Raw genomic sequence first — 24,447 nt, forward strand, 5'->3', positions numbered from 1 at the left:
GAAAAAAGTACAACTGTGTAATACCTCTATTAAAACGCTTGAGATGAAGGCTGAAGCCTTAAACGGAGGCTGAACGTGCCTGAAATGAAGAGTAATGCTTTTCGCATTAAACGAACCCTTCTCTCAATATTTCCTTAAATTTAACATTCTGAAGCTTTCTTTTCTTTCTGAAAGTCAAATCGACGCGCGCGACTTTTTTCCCGGTTTCCCGTCTAACGTTTCCCGGGAAACGGGAAATGGTTCTGATCGCATTTCCCGGGAATCCCGGATCCCGGGATTAAACCCTAGTCCTTGGGCTAATTTCCAACTTGGGACTTGGTGGGGGAGTGAGTGCATGTATTGATAGCGATTCAAGGGAGGGAGCTGTTAGTTGTGCCGTAGAGTGGGGGGGGGGGGGGGGGGGGGGGTTTGCAGAGACAGATAGGAAAAGTGAAATGACGCATGGATGAGGAAGAAAGCCGGGAACATCTCCCTCTCTATGCATCCTTCCTTTATCCCACTCTCTTACAGATTCTCTCTTTCTCTCCTTGCCTCTCTCCTGTCTGTCTCTCACTATCTTATAGCTCCTTTCCCTGCCTCCAAGCAGCTGCCACTTCTGTGCCTGAAGAAAATGAAGGCAGATGAATCAATTTGGCCTGTGGCCCTAAAGTGCACTTGTCTGTGCCCCAGCTTGGGTGGGGGGGATAATGAGCCGATAGATTGAGCCGGTGCCGGAGCCTGGCACTGAGCGCGGAGGTGCCTTTGCCTGCCGCACCACCGGGCCACCCTCACGCACACACTACCACACACACACACACACACACACACACACACACACACACACACGCATGCTCCCTGAACAGCGGTAGCAGCCTGTTGTTGGGTTAATGGGGGTGAGGGTCCTTTGCGCAGGACACTTTTCAGAACAAATTAGAGGAAGGATCTCTATCAGTCATCTTCAGGCCTTCTTATATTGCCCCTCATCTCCTCCTCGTTCTGTGCAGGGGAAGCCCATAGAGAGGAATAGAGCATGGTAGTGCAGAGCAGAAGAGCATCAAGACAGCTAGAAAGACGGAGTGTGTGGGAGGCAAGGTCCAAGATCTTAGGGTAATGAGGACTGACACCGGAACAAGGCCAAAGCACAGTCTCCCTCAGCACTGCTGACAGGTGACGGCAGGCTAGGGAGAGACAAGGCAGAGTGAGAGGAACTGGAGTAAGGAGAGGAAAATCAAGGGCAGAACTAACAGCTTTTTTGATTCAAGGAGGAAAAAGGTGGGAGACCACGCCGTCATTCAGTGCCCCCCTAAAACCCCCTGCAAGGTGAAGAAGGAGGGAGGATCAAAGGAGCAGTACAACAAAGCATCACCCACGAGCCTCCTGCCAGCTCCCTGCTGACAAGCTGCAGATTGATCGACACTGCGAGAAGAGCGAGGAAGAGGGAATGAAAAAAGAAAGTTAGCCAAAGCTAGCCTGAACAGATACGAGTCACTGCTGTGCCCATCTACGTCTAGCCCTTTCTAAGCAGAGGGGCTTTGTGACAGGGTTAGAGTAGTATAAATGAGCAGACCCACATTGGCCCTACTCAACTTGGGGGGAAATTAAGATGCTGGAGGGCCTTTTGAAGATAATTAAAGAGCACAGAGCAGCAGCCTCCAGAGATGGACTGCAGACATGTTCAATACCGAGACTAATGGAGCTAATTTCCAGTACATTATTCATGTAAAACACAGGCCCTCACTTAGCTGTGTTTTTTTTTCCCTCTCTCTGTAGTCTTAAGTCCCCCCCCACCACCACCACCACACACACACACACACACACACACACACACACACACAGATTACTACACTCTTTGTAGATATGGGATACGTAACATTGTTGGTTGCCAGTTGTTGGTTTTATTAACGCTGTTGTTAGTCTGTAATTCAAATAAAGGCCACTTTTATGTTAATGATCCTGGCGGCTTCAGACATAATCACAACACTGACAAAGGGCGCCATGGTACATGTGCCATTTTTGGCTGGTGGAAAAGACTCAAATGAAACTTAACCACACTTTTGAATGTTTAGTCAGGTATCTCTGCAATTGATACTAAGAGTAGACAGCTGTGGGATTAAGACTTCGAGACTCACAAGCTGCTCGTTTGGTATTAATAACCTCCACCAAGGAGGTTATGATTTTGGTAGCGTTTGCATGCATGCATCTGTGTGTATGTGCGTGTCATCCTCTCTGTAAACAGGATAGTTTGAAAAGTTTTGAATGATTTCTGATAAAACTTTGTTGGGGGGGTAGAGTGGGTAGAGTGGGGTCATGTTAACAATCCGTTAAAATTTGACTTGTATCCACCGAGGTCTTCACGCTCAACTTCATGACTTATTGGTCAGAAATTGACAAAAAGCCTTAGAAACTATGATTCCTACAAGTGTGGTGAATATTGTGAACTTAAAGAAAGTACCATATAAAGATTTAAAATATAATGTCACATTTGACCTCTGACCTCTCCTTCAACATCAATAGATTCAATAGATTGAGCTGAAGGTCAAAGTGATTTAAAGCTATTTAAAACTGTTTCTTACTGCCATTGTTTGTATTGACAACATATATATATATATATATATATATATATATATATATATATATATATATAATATATATATATATATATAATATGTAATATAAAATATGTAACATTTTACACCAGGCAAATGATCAAGAAGTTTTCTCTTGATGCTGTCCAGAGTAGATTTTAAAGGCATTACTTAAGAATGGAGAATTGTTATAACCTTGGACTTTGTCACCACTTTCAAGCGTTTGAATTTTAGCAAAGACAATTAGTTCTATCTTCAAGCTCGCTAACTTGTCCTTTAACATTAATGAGTATACAAAAAAGAAGAAAAAAAGCATGAAAGCTATATAGCTGGGAGTTTAGGGCCAATTAAGCACCTCCCCAGACAGGAAATTACTCCCTAACTTAATCACAGGCAGTACAGGCTGCCAATCCTTTGTCAGAGTTGGTGAATTCCTGCCTAGATCAATTGCTATCCCGTGCAATTGAACAGCAGGTCGGGGAACAGACATTGCACGCTGCATCATTAACCTAGGTGCCTAATTAGAAGCTGTGTTCTGATCAATAGCCAAATTGATTGCTGACTGGGAAATGTAACCCTAAAGTCCCCGAGGAGACGGAAGCACTTTGGGCACTTCAGCAATGTGTCAGCAACACTGATGCTGAGTAAACAAAGTATTCAACGCCAGCACTTGACGGCAACATGACTGTGACTGTACCTCGACGTTGCGGCTCTACTGACGTGCTCGCCTGCCTGCCAAGGAGGATTGCTCTGTTTGTGCTCTCCTTGAGAAGAAGAAATCAAAAGGGCCACCATCTATTTTGAGATTCAAGGAGTGATTAGGCTGACAGCTAGTCGAGAGAGAGAGAGAGACTGAGGGAGAGGCGGGTAGAGGTGGAAGTCAAACCTAATTAGGCCCACCTGCCAGGTCTCTCTTCCTTCCATTTCTACACCCTGATTGCTAGGCGGCAGCTCCCCCCTCTGTTCCTCCACGCTCACCCCACCCCTATCCTGTCACTGTTGACCTCAGCACACTGCTAATGCCCCTTGGCCAATCAGCATGCTTGCCCTGGCGGCAGCAGGGTAATTAAAAGGGAATTGTGTCTACTTGGCTTGTGAGCTGGTGGGCACAAGGGTAGACAAACATTCTCTCTCTCTGCCGCCCTGCCTCCCTCCCTCTCTCCCAGCCAGGTGGTACCGTACAGGACCTGTCAGATTAGCTGATGACCCTTTTAATTCTAGCCCAGCCGGGGGCCATAATTGATATTTACCGGGAAAGGTTAATTGTAGCAGTGATCTGCTTAAATTACAGTGGAGATCAGGAGACCAGGGCCAGACACCATACTTGCCACCGGGGGAGCTGCTACACGCAAACTGCTAGTCAAATGGATTACACCCCGCGGCCATCGCTGCTGTACTCCAAGGTGGGGAAGCAGCACGGGACATTGTGATTGGCTGGTGGTGCAGCAGCACTGAGTCTTCCTTGCTTGGCTCGCCAACCTCCCATCTGGCTGGGAATTTGGATGCACACCAACTGTGGGACTTGATGGCCTGCAATAAAACAAACCATCCATGTTAGCGTTAGGGCTGTCATGTGTTGGATGCACCATTATTTGTCCATTTAATCAACTTTTATTTAATATTCTGTTTGTATTAAAGAGTCATGTTTTTCTCTAAAATATTACAGACATGTAGACATTGTCTGCAGTGTCATCTGCTCATAGTTTATATTATCTCTGTAATCTCTTACTGAGCCCTTTTGGATTAAATGATGGATTTTGTAGAGCTAACTGAGGAAATTGACTGGATGGGTATTTTATTTTTCAATAGTATATTTGTTTTTTTTGTTTGTTTGTTTTTTAATCCAAGGTAAGCATACAGGTTAATTATAGGTATTAGCTATTGTTTCCCAGTTAATGTTGCCCACCCAAAATATAACCATGTGTGCCATATGTGTGCACTAACATTATCTAATGTGCAATATGTGATCAGGAAGGAAATGCTATTCCAGCCGAGGTGAACTACATTGACTGGTAGACTTATAGTTGAATAAATCAGTCAAACTCAACACTGTGCAACTGAATTTGCACCGATGCCTTAAATTAAGTAAACCCAGCACAGTTGTGTTTACTTAATTCGCCCTGCTGCTTCACTCACGGCGGCTGGTACGACCAGCACCTGGCGACTAAGGTTTTGCATTCCAGGTGTTTTTGTTGGAGCCAGTTCTGCTTTGCATTTAACCAAAGTATAAACTGACTCTGACACACTCATTGTATTTCCCTTAAGTTAAGACAGATTAACCCTTTTTTTTTTTTTTTTAAATGCAGCATTGTTTTACATAGTCACCTGGTTCTAAGTACATTCTACTAGGTTACAGGAAATAAGAGGATGTGGAATATAAGACATTGCAGTCTAACACAGACTTGTTTTTCCACTGCACTGAATTAGAAAAACTGACAATAGCAGGCAATCAGTAATCAACAATACAGCATTCTGTACCTTTTCAGATGACATGAATATTAATGGAAGTTTTGGTAGTTTGTTGCATTACATAGACTAAAATGTGCGCCCAACACAGTTATGACGTACATTTAGCTCTTAACAAGATGGCTTTAAAGAATCAAAAATGTACACTGGCATTATCTTTTTTATACACTCTGTGGAGCAATTTAAATTTTCTTCTCCTTTCCATTTTATTACAGCAAAAAGCTATTTCAGCTTTAGGATTATATTTTTTTGTTTCTAAAATGTCTAAAAAAAAACAAACAGTAAATCACTGCCTCTCAGACTACAGTGCTCTGTTTTAGATACAGTATGGTGCCTTGGTTGATCATTTTTAGAAGATGGCCTTTTGTCTTGTGTGTCCCGCAGATCAAATCTTTGGCTCTTCATCCAGTCAAAGTTGGCGAGCATGAGACCGAGCTCAGTCGACCACACAGGAGCAACTCCAAAGAGCAGCTCAGCGAGGTAAGTCCGCAGGCGAGACCTTTCCCCTGTACAGGTGCCTCCTGCAGAGAGCCAGGCTATCCGTTTTACAGACCAAGCCAGGAAACCACTGAAGTAGGCTGTAGTGAGAGAATGGATGACAGCGGCATTGAGGCTGAAATCAGGGCAGCGGGTGCAATAGTTCCTGCTGCTCCCAACATTAACCTCATAAAACCCCTCTGCATTGGGAAGAATGCTGGTTGGTTAGCAGCACAGTAAAAGGACATGCTTAGGCTGGTCACCTCATATCACCTAGTTTACTTGCCATTACGTAAAGCGTGGCATGGTTAAATTTAGACATAACCAGGTTCGGCCAGGTGTGGGTTGACCTCGCCGACCCCAGAGTGGAACGAGTTAAAGAAACCGTTCCAATTATCCCCGCGCCCGCATCCATATGCCAGCCCATTTAGAGGATGAGTAGGTGGCAAAGCAAAATGGAAGCCAGACATTGGTTCAGCATAAGGGATGAAATAATGCAATTTAGATACAGGGGAAGTAATGAGAATTTATGCAAAATCCCAAGCGGCTCATTTGAAATGAATGTAGAAATATGCTTCCTAACTAATGCCTGTCAAGCAGGCCTCCCAAACCTAACTAAATTCAATCAGACTGTTCATTTAGCTGACTAAAGCAGGAAGAGAGGGAGAGAGAGAGAGAAAGAAGGAGGAGGAAAATACGCAGCTTCCTTTTCCAGCAGGGTTGAAATGATGGAAAGAAAAAGATTTCAAAGAACTTATTAAATACATTGTTTTAAGTTATTCAGATTTCCAACTGAAAATCCAGTTTCATGAAAAAAAGAATCCCAAGCAGCCAGATTTTTTCCTATCTCCATTTTCTTTTTTCTAAAGCCTCGCTGCTCACTTTCTCTCATGCACTGCCCCCCCCCCCCCTCCCCCTCCTACTATTTTTCTTGAATTTGTGTAAAAGGCTGTCTTTTAATGAAAAAGTCAGGAGGAAGAGGCGGGCTTGTCAGATAAAAGACCAACGCTTGTTGACAGCTCTGACAGGGATACGCGACAAGCACTAAGAAGGAGGGGGCATGAACGAAGGAGGTGGTGGAAGTGGTGGTGGTTGCTGTAATGGCGGGGGGGGGGGGGGGGGGGGGGGGGATGTTGAAAATTGCAAGCTGTAATCGGCGACGGTGTTAGATGTGGCATGTCTCTCTAATCTGCTGCCAAATAAATGGTGCACAGACGTTGATCGCTGTAGCCACGCCATCTATATCAATCCATCTCTCTTCCTCTGCCTGTCTTTATCTTTCTTTTTCTCTTTCCATCTCTTGGTACGTGTTCCTGCGCTGGCTGTATTCCACGGAGCGAAGGCCTGGACGTGTCACGCGGCAAGATTCTTCAGCGTGTCATTGTCTCCCTTATATTTCTTACTTTTTCAGCTCCATGAAATCTACACCACCGCACTGAGAGCACTGCTAATTTTCATAAAATACGCTCCACCACATCAAAGTGGTTCCCCAGCTTTAAGAGCTCTTAACTAATGATGCCGCATTGGCAACGAGCAAAATGGATTTCTCTTGTCTTACCGCCAAAGGAAACAGAGACAAATGCGACATGCGGACGCGCCCGCCTGCCTGTAAAAACAGTCATGCATCAATTTGGGAGCAGGGGGTAAAAAAAAAAAAAAAAAGGAAAAAAAATGCAGCGGATGCTGTTTGTTCATTGCCACGGTTGGGTCTTTATCTGTTTATTTTGACTAGGTAATTGTGCCTGCAGTGCAATAGGGCCCCGGCACTAAGCCACACAGGGATTAGGGAAATGTGAGGTGGTAGAGGGGGTGGGTTCCACTGTAACTGCAAGCAGAGGAGAGGGTGGCGGTTGTGGTGCTGTCAGGGTCTCTAAAACCCTCCTGTATTCGCCCGTATCCACCAACATGCACCCAAACCCACCCACCTACCTGATTTTCCTGCCACAGCATGCATACATGTTCACATCCTTTTTTTTTTTTTTTTTTATTACGGTCCAGATAGTACTGATTGGGCTGCCTCTTGGCCTCTGTGCAATGATAAAAACCAATAGTCTGGGTTAGGAGAAGATGGACAGGACCCTCCCCTCTTATCACCATGTTTTTCTTTCTTTCTTTCTTTTTTTTGCGGGGAGAGTGGAGGAGGGGGCGTGGAAATTGGGAGAGGATAAGGGGGTGGATTTAGTAACATTTTTCTTCTCTGGGGCTGTTTAGTTAACCCTTAAATGCCGCCAGCATCCGCCCCATCCCTTTCGCCACCAACCACCATAGCCACCACACACATACTTGTCCTCCTCCCTCCCCCAACACTCTCTCCCTCTCTCTGGGGCGGGTTCTTAAATCCTTTTGAAGTCCTAAGCACTGCAGAAATCCATTGAGAGCCATGTATAATGGCTTTTAAGAGAGAGTGTTTAGCTGTATGCCGACCCTATGGCTTATGAACCGCTGGCGTTTTAATGGATCCCCCTTCCCCTCCCCTCTTTTTCTCCCTTCACCAGCACTAAATCCAATGGATTGTCCCTCATTATCATTTAAATAAGCCTCTCTTTCTACTCAGAATGCTCCAAGTTGAATGAACTCGACATAGTAAGGCTAATTCCAAATGGCCTTGGCCTCACTCCACCTATGCACATATGCACTCACACACACAAACACATGCGTCTACACACATTTAAATGCACTCACAACATGCGCACATATAAACAGCAGACCACATTTTCCCTGAAACACACTTTTGGCCCTTTTTTATCCACGTATTTTTGCCTTCTCTGGAGTTCTCTCCCCTCATACTCTGGCCTTCTCTCTGGTTGCGGTAGTGAGGATAGCAGAGAGGTTGAGCAGAGTGGGAATAGCCTTTTGATTCCCACAGAGCCTACTTTCCGGTTCGCAGCAGGACTCCTCCCTAATCGTCACCACGGGAGCCGTCCTGCAAATCAGAGGGGCACACAGGCGTTGACAAGGGCTGATGCTTTGAGCAGGTGTGGGAGAACGGATGAGGGACATTGCGAGGGTGCAAAACAAGGGAGGCAGCGGCGGTGAAGGTGTGGGGGGAGGTCGTTTTGGATTGAAGGTGGACCTATGGATGAAATTGGTCTAGCAGCAAAGTCCCCTCCAGAGACCAGGGGGGGAGAAATTGCCAATCTAGACAGAGGAATAAAAGCAGTGAAAAGTGGAAGTGGAGGGAGGGATTCTGAGATTGGTATTCGTGCTGGGCGCTGACAGACAGAGCCAGAGAACAGAACAAAACCAAGGCTTTTCTGTCTCCATCCTGCTCTTGTTCAGTATTTAGAGGACTGCATTAGAAAACGCAGGAGTTAAATGGGCCAAAAACACATCCCTTAATGCACAGAGTGAAATTTATCTTGCATACAAAAGGGACAGATAAAACACATAAATGCAAGACCTCAAAAAATTGACAGACATGATAGACACATTTAATGATGGGCACTGTGTATAATTTTTACAGCTTGTATTGTCTTTTTTATTGCAAATTTATAATGGCTTGTGCTGTGTCCAGCATCACAGAAACGTTAGCATCAGCAAAGGCAGATGCTGCAGTGTGTCGTTACTCTGATGACTTTGATCTGTGACGACAGATCGATTTTTTTTTTTTTTTTTTTTGCTTAAAGAGATTTATATATAAACCATGTTATCGAAATGGGCGACAAATCTGGTGACAGGAGTTTGTGACTTCATCGTGACAGGAGGTCGCAAATCACCGTTGCCTAGCAACAGTGAGAAAGCCCCCCCAAAAAGAGACCATCCGTCAGCAAAGTTTGATTTCACTGTCAGTGCAGTTTTATTATCTGAAATGATGTCACTGTGAGGACACAAACAGATTACATCATTAGAGCGGTCAAAGGTGATGTCATAGAACTGAGCTAACCCTAATCCGCAGACCTTCCCCTTCCAACACTGCGCTCTCTATGGCCACTGCGTTTAAGCTGGTTCTGATAACCTGTTGTTGAGAAATGCAAGCAACACACATGCATACAGAGATTTCTGCACCGCAGCACGGTATAAAGGCAAAACAGTACACCCAGTGTTCTTATAATGCATGTGCACGGACACGGACTATTGGACTATAATTATAGGTTTCCTAAAAAAAAAGAAATTCCGCAGTGTATTTCTAGTATAGCGTTGTTTGTTTTTAGAGCAGGTGCCACTCAGCTACCCCTGTTGTTCAGGACAGGATGAATGGTAGCAGTGTGAGCAGGCGTGGGGTGCATGGTAGGGCGGGTAAAAGGTTAATGTGAATATTGATATTAAAGCTACGCTGCTTCATCATGTCAGTGTGAGAGAGTGAAACGCTCCTTAAAGGTCATCCCTGTTCTCCTCTCTCTCCCTACAGAGTTCCACTCACTCGCTGTCAGGCCGCGGCTACTCGGTAAGTGACATTTTCATGCTTCATAGCTTTACGGCAGAATTACAATCTCCAACGACCCGCTTTATGGCCCCAGCGCTCGACATTTTAATTATGTTAAATAGAGTAATGGAGAAATCGTGATATTAGGAACATTAATTCTGGCTGACTGACTGATTAAATTGCAGGAAGGTGTCCTGTGCTACCTTGGCAAAAAAAAAAAAAGAGCCTCGTTTTATTGGCATTGATCAGCGCTGTTCGCCTGTGCTGCAGTTTCGATGTCAGAGTTTTATATCTTCTTCCCGGGACTGTCAGTGAGGGATGTTTCTGCTCACATATATATTAAAAAAAAAATGCTTAAAGACTTTTGCTTTCTATGCTATAAATGTATTTTTTTCCACTGCAAGAAGGATGTATGTACATCTACACCTTTAGGAAGATCAGCTACAGTGAAAAATGTCCCGCGGACTGTTGGAACTGTGTATGTTTTAATAAGAGTTAGTTTTTTTTTTAATCTTAGATCACGCAGATTGTTCAAGGTAAATGTGCCCAAGAGGAATATTTAGTGGTGCCTAAGAAAACATCAGCTCTATCCTTTTGAACATAAAGTAGCTCACAAATTGTCAGCACAGGACTATTTTTATCCCCTGAAAGCATCTGTTGCCTTGCCCCAGTGCATTCTCGAACCGTAAATTTGTGTTCTTCCCCTCCCATTGTTTCAATGATGTGTGTAGTCTCTGGGTAATACAGACAGCGGCCGTCCTTTATGTCCTTTCCTTAAAGGGAAACTCATAAGAGGAACATTTTTTAAAGTGTGCTACTTTTAGCTGATGAGTGGCATATGGCAGTTCTCATTGTAGCTTGGAAGCAATCATCCCGGCAAACAAAACAACTATAAATGGTTTGTCAGCCTTAATCTGCCTCAAAGGACTACAGTTAAAGCACTGAACAAAGCTTAACTTCAGAAGACATTGATCTCTGTGCGATCTTCTTTTTTATTTTGTTTTAATAGAACATGTCACATTCCTATTCCCCAGTGGCTGCAAGCTCACAGATGGATGAAAACAAACAAGACCTTCCAAAAAAGCTTGTGGAGCCCTTTGGCTCGAGCTGTCAGTTTGAGTCGGCAGGGAACGAGGCCCTCTCTTTATCTGAAAGGAAGAAGGAGGGGATCAGAGAAAGAGAGAGAGAGGGCAAAAATGGAGGTGGAGTTGGCTTGGAGGTGGTTGTGTGGGAGGCGGGGGCATTGTTCAAGCAAAGGAAAGTCCAGTAACGAGGGCAGGAAGTTTCATGTTGTCTGGCTCCCCGCTCCAGCTATCCAGTGGTGCTATCTGCAGCGTTTCTAGCCTACAGGCACCTCCTGGGTACTGAGCTCTGACTCTCAATCTGCTCTGCTGCTGGGCCTTGCATGATTTCTGGGGGTTGCTTATCTGTGAGTGCTCCGGGCTTTACAGCATGATGGTTTGGAAGGAGAGACATGGGGTGCAAGGTCAGGGGGCTTCAGGGAACTGCCAGGCAGAGACATGAGTGGATATGGGAGGAGGAGCGGGGTGAGGAGAAGACCAGGGGCTGGATGTTATGTTATGGCTGGAAAGAGAGAGGCTACGTATGTGGGTGGAGGCCTGGTTATAAGTAGAGGAGGGTCAATGAGGCAGGCTCAAAGGCAATTTTCTGCTACCGGCCACTGATGGCATGGACGAGCCATCTGATAATTCTCCTCTGGTGCTGATCACCATTTACTTCTTTGCTTCTCCACAATAAAAAAAATCGAGCTGGGGTAGGGGGGGCCAGTTATCTGTCACAACTCACTAAGATTTAATAAAGTGAATCTCTGACAGTTTGTTTTCTTCTTCTATAAGATAACACCTATACTTTTTTACGCCTCCCTTCTCACGCTGCTAGTAGTTGAAGGGTTTCCATCATGGTTGGGAAGTAACGATTTGTTGATATCTGAGTGAGTTACCTTTACTGACACAACAACAAATACTGAACTCGCATAAGTCACTGCAAGACAGACAGTAGCATTAAAACACGGCTTTGTAATAAAACTACTGAAAGATAAATATTAAATGGTTTGTTTTTATGGTTTGCTTATCCAGTTGGTGCCTTTGCAAGACAGGCAGTCTTGCAAAGACTGCACCTGTCCCAGCCGTCTTCCCCACCCACCACATATGGGGTGAGGACTAATCTCCGGAGCGTTGAGTCCAGCATCGATATGTAGCAGCAGGAATGAGACTTGCTATCTAGTTCTCCGTGGAAGAGTGGATATGGAATTGTTTATCGGGCCAACTCTCTTCCGTCTGCTTACTGCAGGCTTCATTACAGCCTTGGATATGTTTGGGAGACAATATCTGTGCCTTGTTTCCTGTGCTGCTACCTGCTTGTTGTTCCAGTGGAGATGGGTCTGGGCTCTGGCGATTTATCATCCTCTCAGGGGCTTCTTGATAAAGAGTCCAACATCTGCACCTGAGAGATACGTGCTGCAAGAGATGGGAAAATGTCAAAAAAAACCAAAAAGAAAATCTCACTTCAACTATCTGCCCAGCTTGTCATTACCCCTGGGTTACATATATTGTTTGGGGGGGGTAGCTAAGCGCAAAAAAGACAACACACTGCTCTTTTCTTCCAGATGAAGTGATTAAGCACCAGGCACCCACCCCACATCTTTTGAAACCACCCAAGGCCAAGCTACGACTCGTGTTTTCTTTGACGATAAAAGCGTACAGGTTTTGTCTGTGACAGTATAATCTGACTAGTCTGTTTTGGGAGGGTTTATCTCTGCGATGTCAGAGAGTCAAACCTTAGCTGAAGTGTTTGTGTTGAGCAAGAGTGCTCGGAGCTCTCAGACACACCCGTTCTTCATTTCCCCGTGCTCGGGTTGTCGTAATCATATTTAACGCTAAATGAGTACCCTCTAAACAGAGCAGTCTCAGTGGTGTGTGCATTCTTAAACAATCTTGTTTTAATTGATTTGGCATTCACGACCTCCACATTGTGACAAATGCACTTGTTTGTCTGAGTGACGAGGCTTTTCACAAGATCTCTATCAAATGCAAGGATTATGTCACTTAATTATAGTAGGAGCCATTAAAAGCTCCATGCTTTATTTAACAGAGCAAAACAGATTTACAGGATTTAATGCTAAACACAGCAACTCAAAGGAAATTGGGTGTAAATTATAGCTTGTATTTAATTTTTGCAACAATATTTTTTTGTTAATAAACTCTGGCTTCTTCCCCTGCAGCAGATGAAGCCTCTTGTCGGTCTTTTTCTAAGTAACTCTGTCTTTCTCAGCGTACCTCTCCTTCTCTGCTTACTTTCCAGTGGGGTGTGCAGGTCTCTCCATACCACTGGCTCTGCACATGGTGAAAATTAGTGAAGGAAACCAAGAGCCCAGCAGGAGTGGGCTGGGGCCCTGACATTCTATTGGCCTTGGGGTGGGGCGCTGCCTGTCAGTGGCCACTCTATGAGGGCTGTCCGCCTTAAAAAATCTATTTGTTTATCCCCGTGTGCGGTCCGGCTTCAGATCCTGGGCCCTGCTGCTCTCCACGCACCAGGGACCTGGGCTGTTGCCGCTAGCAACAGATAAAAATTGCTGTTAACCACAGCAGGGCCCACAACACATCAATCAACCGGTCTGCAGATAAAGGCTGCAGGCTTCTTGGGCCCCGGCTGAATGGTGCGGTTGAAAATCCTTTTCCAGTGGCTGAGCACACAGAGCCCTGATGATAGAGGCCTGCTATCATTCAGAGTTGAGGAGGGAAACTTCATTTTCAGCAATGCAGCTCAGGTTTTGTTCTAATGGAGATGCAGCAGAATGGCACGAACAAAAATGGGACTCTGGGAGAGGTCATTTAAATAAAAAGGCGACACTGTGAATTAGTGTTGACTGGGCCTCTAAAAAAAAAAAAAAAAAAAAAAAACGTAGTTCAGTTGTTTTTAATGAACTCTTAATTGCTTTTGCCACTTGGCGTTGCTCTTAAGGCTGCTTAAAAGTTGGGACATTCAGCTTCACAGAGTTCCGCATACCCTATTCTTTAGGACTGAATTGAGATCAACTACTAGAAATTACTGAACATTATACCCCAATGGCCCAAACTGGCATTAGAACAAAACATTTTTTCACTAGAGGTGACTTTAATGGTTCATTCTAACCTTTTGCAGCCTAATTCCGCAATCCTTAAAGCGAAAGCAATGCTGATGACTTTGGTGCCGGGTAATAAAAAAGAACAATACTGATCCTTTCTTATATTAAATCCAGTTAATGTATTCCCAGCTCCACGTTATCACCCGTGTTGGTGTTACTTGGAGCTGGAGTTATTCCAGTTGAAACCCAGCGTCTCGTGGGTAACAACATTACTTTTATCCCCTGAAGCCCGAACCTTGATTATCATCCTTCTTAGTTTGTCCTGGATGCACTGTCCCCTAACTCACCTGCCCCACTTTAAACAAATAGCCCTGTAACGTAACAATCAAACAATACTCTGAGGATTTGTTTACTGCAGGCTTTTTCCCCATTAAGTTTCACTAACACTGTAGGAAAAAAAAAGAGTGGTAATTCCACTTTATCATATGTTACATATACCACAATCAAGCAGCAATTACATGCTCCTTCCATTTGTAAGAGCTCCCATTGCCGACGTGGATGTTTTAATGAGGGCTGTAATGAACGCTCAGGGTGTTTGGCAAGTCTCCGAGATGTTGCTGGGGCTTTTATGGCTCCCCATTATAACGTACAATTTGCATCAGCAAATTACAATGCTCCATATCATTATCCTGCACCAAGGCCCGATCATAAATTAGAGCTCCAATTACAAACATCTATCTGGGAATGGGGAATGAATATGATGGCAGCCCCCCAGAAGCAGGCAGGAGGGAGAGAAAGCCTCCCGCGGATTGTGGGATGAGACTTCCATAGAGGTGTGATATTCTCATAAACCATCCTTATGTGGAATTTGTGGTTCTAAAAGAAATAGACAGTTTTTTGGGGTGGGTGGGTGGGGGTGGGTTGGGTTGGGGGGGAACGTCTGCTATTTCATTTGGCACTTCCATATGTCATATTTCATGGCACCCTGCACATTGAACTTTTTGGTATTTTAATCTCCGTGCTTCTGCCAAACACAACACCCACTGATTTCTGTGGCTGATTGTTTCACACTTTCATTCAAAGCTAAGTAAACCCGTCCATTCAGCAGTGCAGAGGAGGGCTTTCTTTATTGTGTCTCAATTCAAACTAAGCTATGTCTCTGTCCCTCCCAATCTCCTTCTGTCTTACTCTCTCACCTTCTCACATTCAACTTGATTATACACTGGAGGGAACATCATAAATCATAGAGATTTATCTTGCTGCTACCTATTAATTTAGCACCACAAGTGTAATATTAGAGTATGTCATTTAAAGAAGCTCTGCAGCAGGGCTTTGCCAGTGTCCATCAAGAAATTCAGAGATAACTATTTGAGTTTGGGCAGAACCTAATGGAAAAAAAAAAAAAAAAACAGATTTTTTTTTTTCTTTTTTGCAAGGTTGTTCTTCACTCTTTCTTCTTCAGAGAACACCTCCCTTTCTTTGGCTCCACATTGAGATTCTGTGCCTGACTCTCCTGAGCGCTAACAGTTGTTGTAGGGCAAACAAACAGCAGTGTACCTGTGATGGCTGTGTTGCCTGTAATCTGCGACCTGTGGCCAAATCTTGCATGGAGAGGTAGAACAAAAGGCGTACGCCAACAGATCGCTGCAGGCGCCAAGCAGAAACCACCTCTACTGATGAGACAAAAGGCCTGCGGGTCTCCCACAAACCCATAAGAGCTCCCAAATGCTGCACAAACAAAGCCTGAAATTAAGAAGAGCCAGAGGCAGGCCCATTTCTGCAGCAGAGCTAAAGTGTTCCTTTTTCACAGCCTCGGTGGATTTCCAGTATAGGTTTGTAATAGGGCAGAAAAATGAAACAACACTTTGCCATTTTCAGTCACAGATATTGAGAAAGCATTTTTTTTTCCTCCTTTTTTTTCAGCTCTTTCTGCATTCACATGTCCTGCCGCACTATTGTGGACTAATTTTAAAGGTACTAAAACTTCATCTTGTTGCCTTTAGTGGGTGTCAGATGATGTTTTATTCATATTTCGTTTTACATTTTTAACCTTTCATGTCTGTCGAATCATATGCATTCACATTTTTTGATTGTGAAGCCAAAGCACAGAAAATGTCTGCAAACCCCAGTTTGAGCTTGAGAGGTCAGGAAATGAATTTGATTCCATATTCGCAAACACCCCGTGGCAATTATTACTTCTATCTTTAATGTTTCTGTGAATCCATTAGGGTTCAATCCCCCTACATGCCTCTCTAACTCTACCTTCATGAATACCATTTCTAGAACCTTTCAAAAAAAAAAAAAAGTTATACTAAGTAGGTCATGTTCTGCCACTCGTCTTCTAATCACTCACCGAAAAGAACATGATTTCTCTCCGTCGGAGCCCCTCAGCCTTGCTCCTGGGATTTCATTTGGCAACACACACTCATTTGATTTTCTGGCATGTATTTTCTCCTTTTCCTTTCTCTCACAACACCCCCTTTTTTTTGTGCTTTGCTTAACTTGTATCTGACAGTACACAAGCAACATCTAGCCTCCTTCCAGCTTCACAAGACGCACACACACACATAGGCACCATAGCTCCTCCTCCCCCATCTCTCACTATCTCTGTCTCCCTCAGTGGAGAAGGTGTCTGACAGTAACAGCAGGTAAGGTATAAGATTACAGGAGAAGCAGGGGCAATTATAACTCCAGCTGATGCTGGTGTGTTTATGAGGAGAGTAACTGTTAATGACAGTGTTGTGGTTTCTCCAGAGGCCCCGGCACAGCTCTGGGAAACCTGCTGTTTTTGTCAGCCTTAGCTTCATGCTATTTATTGTAGACAAGTTTTTTTTTCTGTCTGATTTTCTTTCCTTTCTCTTACACTCTCCCACACCTTGCCAACACTGAGAGCCGTTGGTAGCGCCGTTGTGAAACGGTTGCATGACCTCAGACATCTGTCCCCCCTTTGGATGGATGTTCTGTTAACTGCAATTTCCCCATTTGTGGGACTAATAAAGGCATTCTTGATTCTTGATTCTTGATTCTTGATTCAGTTTGAGCTGAAATGTGTCTATGTAGCCCTGCCTATGCTGTGACACTCGGTAGGTAAAGATTTCCTGTATTGTGCTCAATTACCAGTTTGGTTGCTGACTGAATTACAAACAAAAGATGGTTTCTTATGGTCATAGCAGCTTGGCTTGGTAAAAGCATAATTGTAAATACATGTATGCACACAGACACCGATGACTGGCTGGTGATTGCCGTGGCAGGTCTGTCAACAGGGTTTTGGCTCCCTTGCTACTTGCCCCATGTGCCTTCGCACACAGTAGGCAGATCACAGCAGTTGGAGAGGAATTTGTGTTCAGATAAAGAAGCTTAATCATAATTGCACAGGGTTTACCGTTTCTAGCATTGGCACTCTCCCCGTTGCTGTTCTCCTTGGCCAGTGCTGACTGGCAGGAAGTGGTTTCAGCACTACTAGACGTACAATGGATGCACATTAGCCACAATCTTTAAACGCCCGTCTAATATTGTGTTGGTAACCCTTGTGCCATGGACTCCACATAACCTCTGAAGAAATGCCGCAACGTTCACATCAGATTGTTTAGCGTCAAGTCCTCAAAGCTGCAGGTGGGAGCTCTGTGTGTTGAACGTGCATTTCCAGCACATACAAATGCATTTGGAGGCCAAGTCAGTACCTTGAACTCTTTGTCATGTTTGTCAAACTGTTTCTGAAAAACTCTTTCATTGCAGCAGGGCACATTATCCCTCTGAAAGAGGCTACTGCCACAAAAGAATACCAGCTTTGTTAAGGGGTGTGTACAGAAACATTTATCCAGATGGGAAATGTCAAAGTTTTTTGAGAAGAAAACACTCCCTACACACCTATAAGACGTGTCCTGGCCCATCCACATTATGTAAAAGAAAAGGAGATAAAAAGTAGGCTGCCTTTTTCCATTTGGAATTTGACAGCTTGGGTTTTCTGACCTGTCTGCATACCAGGTCACCTCACAGGAGCTGACTTCTCGTGCCACCCAGCCAGTGTGGTCCTTGTCGGAGTCGCTCAGACCCGTAGGCTTGCCGTTACTTCCTGCTCTGCATGGATCAAGCAGATGAACTGGCTTTTCACTTGCTGCCTGTTATAGCCCACCCTTTATTAGGTGCCAGTGTAACAAGATAATGAATGTTTTTGTGCTTTAGCTGTCAGTGGTGTAGCTATAACACAACATGAAGTTCAAAATTACTGTAAAATGAACTTATTTTAAAAAGAAAGTAAAACTAAAAGAAAGTTTGTACAGCAAAGTAAAGGGTCATGTAAGTTTATATAAGTTATAAAGGTTTTACAGCGTGATGATTTTTGTGTTCATTTAGTATACTTTTAAAGGTGTTTTATTGCTTAACTTCAGTTTTTTGCCATGTTTGACCACATGGAAATCCTCATGCACTTCTGTCTGTGCCAGATGGTGCAAAGACACTATTTGTCTTTTGTTTCCTCAGAGGCTGCACCTATTGGGGTTGAATTTACCTGTTTAATTACCTGTATCCTCTGACATATGTTTGACTAAGTTGCAAGTCTACTGTTACAGAGGCTGTGCGTCAATGTGTTGATATGTACATTCAGCATCTTACAGTAACGTTTACTTGCAGGTGTTTTATAATATTTACTGCTCGCATATGTTGTTTGTAATACACAGCATCCGTTAAACAGACCCATGTGTAGATACATTGTAGAAGTCTTACCTGAACTGTGAGTCTGTTGTTGTTTATTATTTTTAATCGTGCTTATTTGTGTATTATTTTATTCTACTTATTTCAGAATTAAGGTTATTTTAACCATTGTCGCTTTAAACAGAAAAATCAACAAAATGCCAAACAATGCAAATCAATGCCTCACTTGTCCTGTAGTCTTCTGCCCACAACTATCCACACTCCAGACCCCATGCTCTGTGCCCTCAGCGTGTGGTTGGCCTTGGCCCCGATCACACCAGGGCACATGGGAGATTAACTGGGCTGGCTTATTCACTCAGCAGGTTTCCCGACTCCCCTTCACTCATCCTGGCCCAATCTGCCAGCTAACCTCCTGCTCCGCCGAGCCATGGCAGCAGGGCACCGCAAGCCCAGCCCGCCTTCATTACGCCTGCCAGATGGGCTGAGAATTAGATTCGAACTCCCACCAATGAGGGAGGGAGTGGGGAGAGATTGAAAGAGAGGAAGGGAGAGAGGTGGTGGAAGGAAAGGGAGGAGGGAAGAAAGTTGTGGGGGGAGGAAAGTAATGGTTTTTGTTTTCATTTATGTTGCACGTTATTACATTTTAATGTAACACCCCTGGGACCTGGCAGCATTAAATGCCTGTTCTTGAATAATCGACACTAACTGCAAGTAAATGCTAGGGGAGAATGAAATTAGCAAGCGCTGCAATTTGGCATAGTGATTATCGGCTCCTCGGAGGCACTTCCGGATGATTTAAGAATGCTAACATTTAAGCAAGTCAGATCTCATTACTCTTCAAGGTTAAATCGAGCTGTGTCGAAGGGGAGATGCCTGATTGGAAATAGTGTTTCCTTGTCCTATCTGTCTCTCTTCATCTCTCTTTGTTCGTGGAGATGTTTCTCACATTTATGGCAGTTCGCCGCAAGCGAAAAAAGACTCTGGGCTCAAATCTGTCAGACCCTAATGACACCTTTTGCCAGTTCTTAATTGGATCAGTAATACTTCCAAGGTATAATTTTTTTCCTTTGCCAAGGATCATCACTCGGGCTATGAGCACTACCATGCCCAAATGCTTTAGCCTTGTTCTGAATGTCGACGTGTACAGCACGTTGCCTTTGACACTGATATATGGCTGGGACATCAGATGAACAAAAGAAAACCATGAGCTTTTTGAATCTACACCAAAGGGAAAGTGTTTATTACTTTTTCAGGCCGCGCCACAAATGTTCTTTTATACTGTATTTTTCGCTCCTATTCTCACTCATTCTATGGAGGCAGAAACGATTTTCAAAGCAATTTCAGCACTGGCATCTTCGGGTCCAGTGTTTACCTCAGCCAGCCGTACACATCTGTTCTCCACACAAACTTGATCCAATTAGGTGACAACAGACAATGGCTTACTCCTCCACAAGCCCAGCGCAGCGCCAGGGCTGCCGAACAATACCAAAGTGTTTTTTCTTCCATTACAGGGTGTCAGATCCTTTTAAAGGTGTTTACCCACTGTTGATGTGTCAGCCCCTGTTTCCAAAAGGGGCTCAGCTGGAGAAGTGATAGGCAATGAGGATAATGATGTGAGTGGGAGCAGTGTGGCTGATGCAGATGCACTTTACTGTGCTGCGCGGCACAATTCCGTCCCTGCGCCGCGCCGCACGCCACAAAGTTGAGGGACAGATGGGTTGGACTTTTATCTCCACTTTCCAAATTCCACTGAAATCAAAACATTTTTCACCACACTGATGAGATTTATTTAAAGCAAGGCAGGGGCAACAAAGCTACTTTGGGGAATATGTCTGTTAGTTTTTCCAAGCTGTTGTTTTCTCATGCAGCGGGGGAAAATCATTGCAAGTCAAATGTAATCATTCCACTGTTGGGTTATTCACCGTCTCGAATAATAATAATATTAGTTTGGGCCCTGGCATTGCTTACATCAGGTTTGCAATCTGAAATTCTGAGACACAAGTAAGTAGTCTGATGTTAATCACAACCAATCACTGATGCTATCATTGTTGTTGCTGTTTTTTTTTTTTTTGTTTTTTTTTCCTTGTTTATAACAGCTTTATCTTTTGGCACATCCTGAAATTTGGCAGCCTGAATTCATTATCTCCAGTGTTTCATGTAGTCAACAAACATGGTATCTGCAATGTGGGATTCTGCCTCCTCCTACTTACATGCTGTGTGCGCTGTACCACATCTGATGTGTCTACATCACATTTTGTCTTTGTTGTGGCCAAAAGGATTTCTGGATTGTAGCAGGGTTACCCTAGGAATGAGGGAAAAGCCTCTAAATTGTAACCAGGCATTTCCACATGAAACATTCATGCTTAAGTATGATTAGCAGAGATTAAGGTGGGTTTGTTTTGCCTCTTAGAAGGCCCCGTGACAATTTGGAAATGGATTGAGTGCAGCTTTTGCAAGCACAGCCTTCTTAATCCGGTGCCAAGAGTTCTCACCCACCTTTCCTGAATTATTTACATTGAAGTTCTCACATCAGCTTTGGAGCCAAGGCCCTAGAGGAACTATGTATAAAACTGCCTAAACCTCAAAGCGTTTGAAGGATGGAAAACATTATGTTAAGTATTTCCAAGACTTTTAATGGAACATGTTTTGCAAAGGAGGAGATTTGTCAGTGCCACTTGAGTGCATTGAGTGAGCATTCAGTATGTGTTAGTAGACAAAAAAAAAAAAATCACATGTTGCATTAAGTTCAGAGAGTATGCGCCTTGTGTAACGGGAGCTGTAGTTTGTACATTTTACTATCTCAGACTGCTGTGCTCAGATCAAATAGCGGTCCGTTATCCCAGCCAGTGATGTGAATCCATCTTCCCATCCTAGCTATTCCGCTATCATGTATCCCATTTCCATATCGTCTCCCTATCATGTATATGAGATGGAGCCCTCCTATGTGCTGGATGATGTGATCCCCAGATAGATTCATTCATACATAATGATAAAATATGGGTTTGGACAGGACTACTTATTTGACAATCATTGAAGTGCCACTGTGATGGATGGTGAAGAGATCCTGCGATCCTCTCCACCCACCGCATAACCGTGGCTCCATCTTCTGATTCCACCTTATTTATTTTCTCCTGGTAGCTCAAGGTTTTGTCTCTTTAAAAAAAGAAATATCAAACTGAATTAAAATTGCTCACTCACCCAAAACAGAAGCCTGTGCACCTTAAAAATCACGCATCTGTTCCCACAGTTCACTGTTGCAAAGTCAACCCCTGCCCCCCTCCACCCCCCCGCTTTCTTTGGGTGTGTGGTAATGTGAATTATTCATGCCAGCGGGGCCACGGCGTGCTTCATCATGTTAAAGTGCCCATGACATTACTGATAGAGCCACCATTGCCCCCGCACTATGCTAATGCATTTGGAAAGAGAAAAGAAAAGCCATAGCAACATCTCAAGGGATCAGGAGGAGAAGAATAGATCATTGTCTAGAAATTAGTGCTTGGAAGTCTACGTTTAATCACAAGTAATTTGTTAGCTTATGACCTAACCTGGCTTGAGTTTCAGGGCAAAAACCAAAGGCTGCAGTTCTTTGGATGTTCGATGCGCTCTTGGAGTAATTTTGGTAGGCCGGCCACTCCTGGGAAGGTTCACCACTGTTCCAGGTTCTCTCCATTTGTGGATAATGGCTCTCACGGTGGTTCGCTGGAGTCTCAAAGCCATAGAAATGGCTTTGTAACCCTTTCCAGACTGATAAATGTCAATGACTTTGTTTCTCAGCTCTTTCTTTAGATCGTGGCCTGCTGTGTTACTTTTTGAGATCTTTTATCCTACTGCACTTCGTCATACAGGTTTTATTTATGTGATTTCTTGATTCAACAGGTCTGGGAGTAGTCAGGCCTGGGTGTGGCTCATGAAATTGAACTCAGCTTTCCAAAAATTACAGTTAATCACAGTTAATTCATAATTTAACGAGCGAGGGCATTTTTTTTTTTTCCACATAGGCCAGGTAGGTTTGGATAGGTTTTCATCATTTAAAAACCGCATTTTGTATTTACTCAGGTTATCTTTGATTAATATTTAATTAGTCTGATGATCTCAAACATGCAACTGAGACAAATATGCAAGAAATCAGGAAGGAGGCAAATACTTTTTCACAGCACTGTTCATATGTAGCAGTTTATTGAAGCACATGGAAACATGCATGGAAATATAGAAGATGAGGGAAAAATGGAGTTTGTACAATTCTAACAAGCTTCAAAGTCCATATTTGCTGTGACTACTTTTATTCTTCAACACAGCCTGAACTCTCATAGTCAGCTTCCTTGTAATTTTCTTTAAGTAGTCTTCAAGAATAGTTCTCCAGGCTTCTTGAAGGACATTTAAAGCTCTTCTTTGGATGTTGGCAGCCTTTCGTTCCGTCTTCAGTAATGTTAAGTTCTGGGGAGGGCGATCTGTGACTTATAGTGTAACAGCTACTTTATACCAGCTGTGCGCTACCTGGTTAACGGCACCGTACGGCAAAGTTGATGTTAAATTGAGATCACATCCGCTGTCACGAGCTGCCATTTCTGCGCCCCTTGAGTTTTGTAACCTCGCGTGTTGTGCTGGTGCTGACACAGCTGGGTTAAAAGCATTAGTGTATGATCATGTTGGTCTTAACCAACAGATGTTCAGAGATTCACAGATTATGCAGAAGGAGATTTTACAACAGTTTCAAAATCTGAGACTTTGTGGAAAGAAAAAAGGGGGGACAATTTTTCTTTGCTTCCAGTTTTGACTTTTTCCCCCTCCTATATCAGTGCTGATGTGACTGAAGCTGGCTGTGTGATGACATTACCGGCAGCGGGTGAAGCGACCAACGCGGCAGGTATGCCGGGGCCATTATTCAAAAGGGGGTGCCCCAGCAGGTAGCGCCACATGTTTGATTCGGCAATGTTCTTACAGCAGGTGCCCTTCCTGACACGGGATTTGTGTCTCCTCCCAGAACTGAATCCAGGAGCTTTCGCTTGTTAGGAAAATGTGTAAACCACTACACTACAGAGCCACCCCGTGACTTAGAGTGTCATAGTGCCAAATCAGTTTCTGTCTGCATTGCATCAGCAAAACTCACTAGTAAAAGCGTTGGAGTGCTAAACTTGCTTACCTGTGATCCAGACCTGTCACTCACTGAAACCATTTAGTATGTTATGAAACACAAAACTGAAACTATTTATCAAGCAAGAATAGGAAAAACGTTTCTCACCGCAGCTCCTCGATCCCTAGACACTTAAAGTGTTGTTAGAAGAGGAACTGATGCAACACAGTGGTAAACATGAGGATGTCCAAACTTTTTAGAACCGTGTTCTTGTCATCAGTTTAAAAATAATTATATATGTTTTTAAGAAATCACATTTTTAAATGTTAACATTTTACATTTTGTCTTGTGTACTATTTTCAAATAGATTTATGATTATGATTTGCATCTCATTACATCATTTTACACAACCTCTTTGTAAACTAATGCTTACAAGTCATTACCACCCAGAACTGTTAAAATAGATGCACTAAACCGTCCTTAATATATAGTGGTACTGCATTTTTTAGACATAGATTATTATATGTGCAATGCCCGTGATCTTAAAAGTCACTGATGTAGAGTAACAGTGTGTTCTGTTATCAAAAGAAACACTGTAATGAATGCACAAATCATTTATCTTCTGAAGGCGTTTTCTAAATGTATAGGATAAGAGAAGCTGAGACCAACTGAACAAGTAGATAAGTTTCACTCGTGCCTTTAATCATCCCCCATTCTACCAGCTCATGCTGAGATTCAAAGTTTTTGATCACAGCCCCACTTCTTGGATTAC

At 43.7% G+C, this 24,447-nt stretch overlaps 1 protein-coding gene across 8 annotated transcripts in view; it reads left to right on the top strand.

Moving 5' to 3' along the window:
* The window catches only part of fbrsl1 (fibrosin-like 1), a 270,174-nt gene that overhangs the window by 109,945 nt on the left and 135,782 nt on the right, over nt 1-24,447 (top strand). For all 8 annotated transcript variants that reach the window (XM_030737150.1, XM_030737147.1, XM_030737151.1 and 5 more), the window contains exons 3-4: nt 5,415-5,510; nt 9,856-9,891. In XM_030737150.1, coding sequence (XP_030593010.1) covers nt 5,415-5,510; nt 9,856-9,891 — 132 coding nt within the window. The remainder of the gene's footprint in view (nt 1-5,414; nt 5,511-9,855; nt 9,892-24,447) is intronic.

This window comes from Archocentrus centrarchus, chromosome 9 (assembly GCF_007364275.1).
Source record: "Archocentrus centrarchus isolate MPI-CPG fArcCen1 chromosome 9, fArcCen1, whole genome shotgun sequence".
Taxonomy (NCBI): Eukaryota; Metazoa; Chordata; class Actinopteri; order Cichliformes; family Cichlidae; genus Archocentrus; species Archocentrus centrarchus.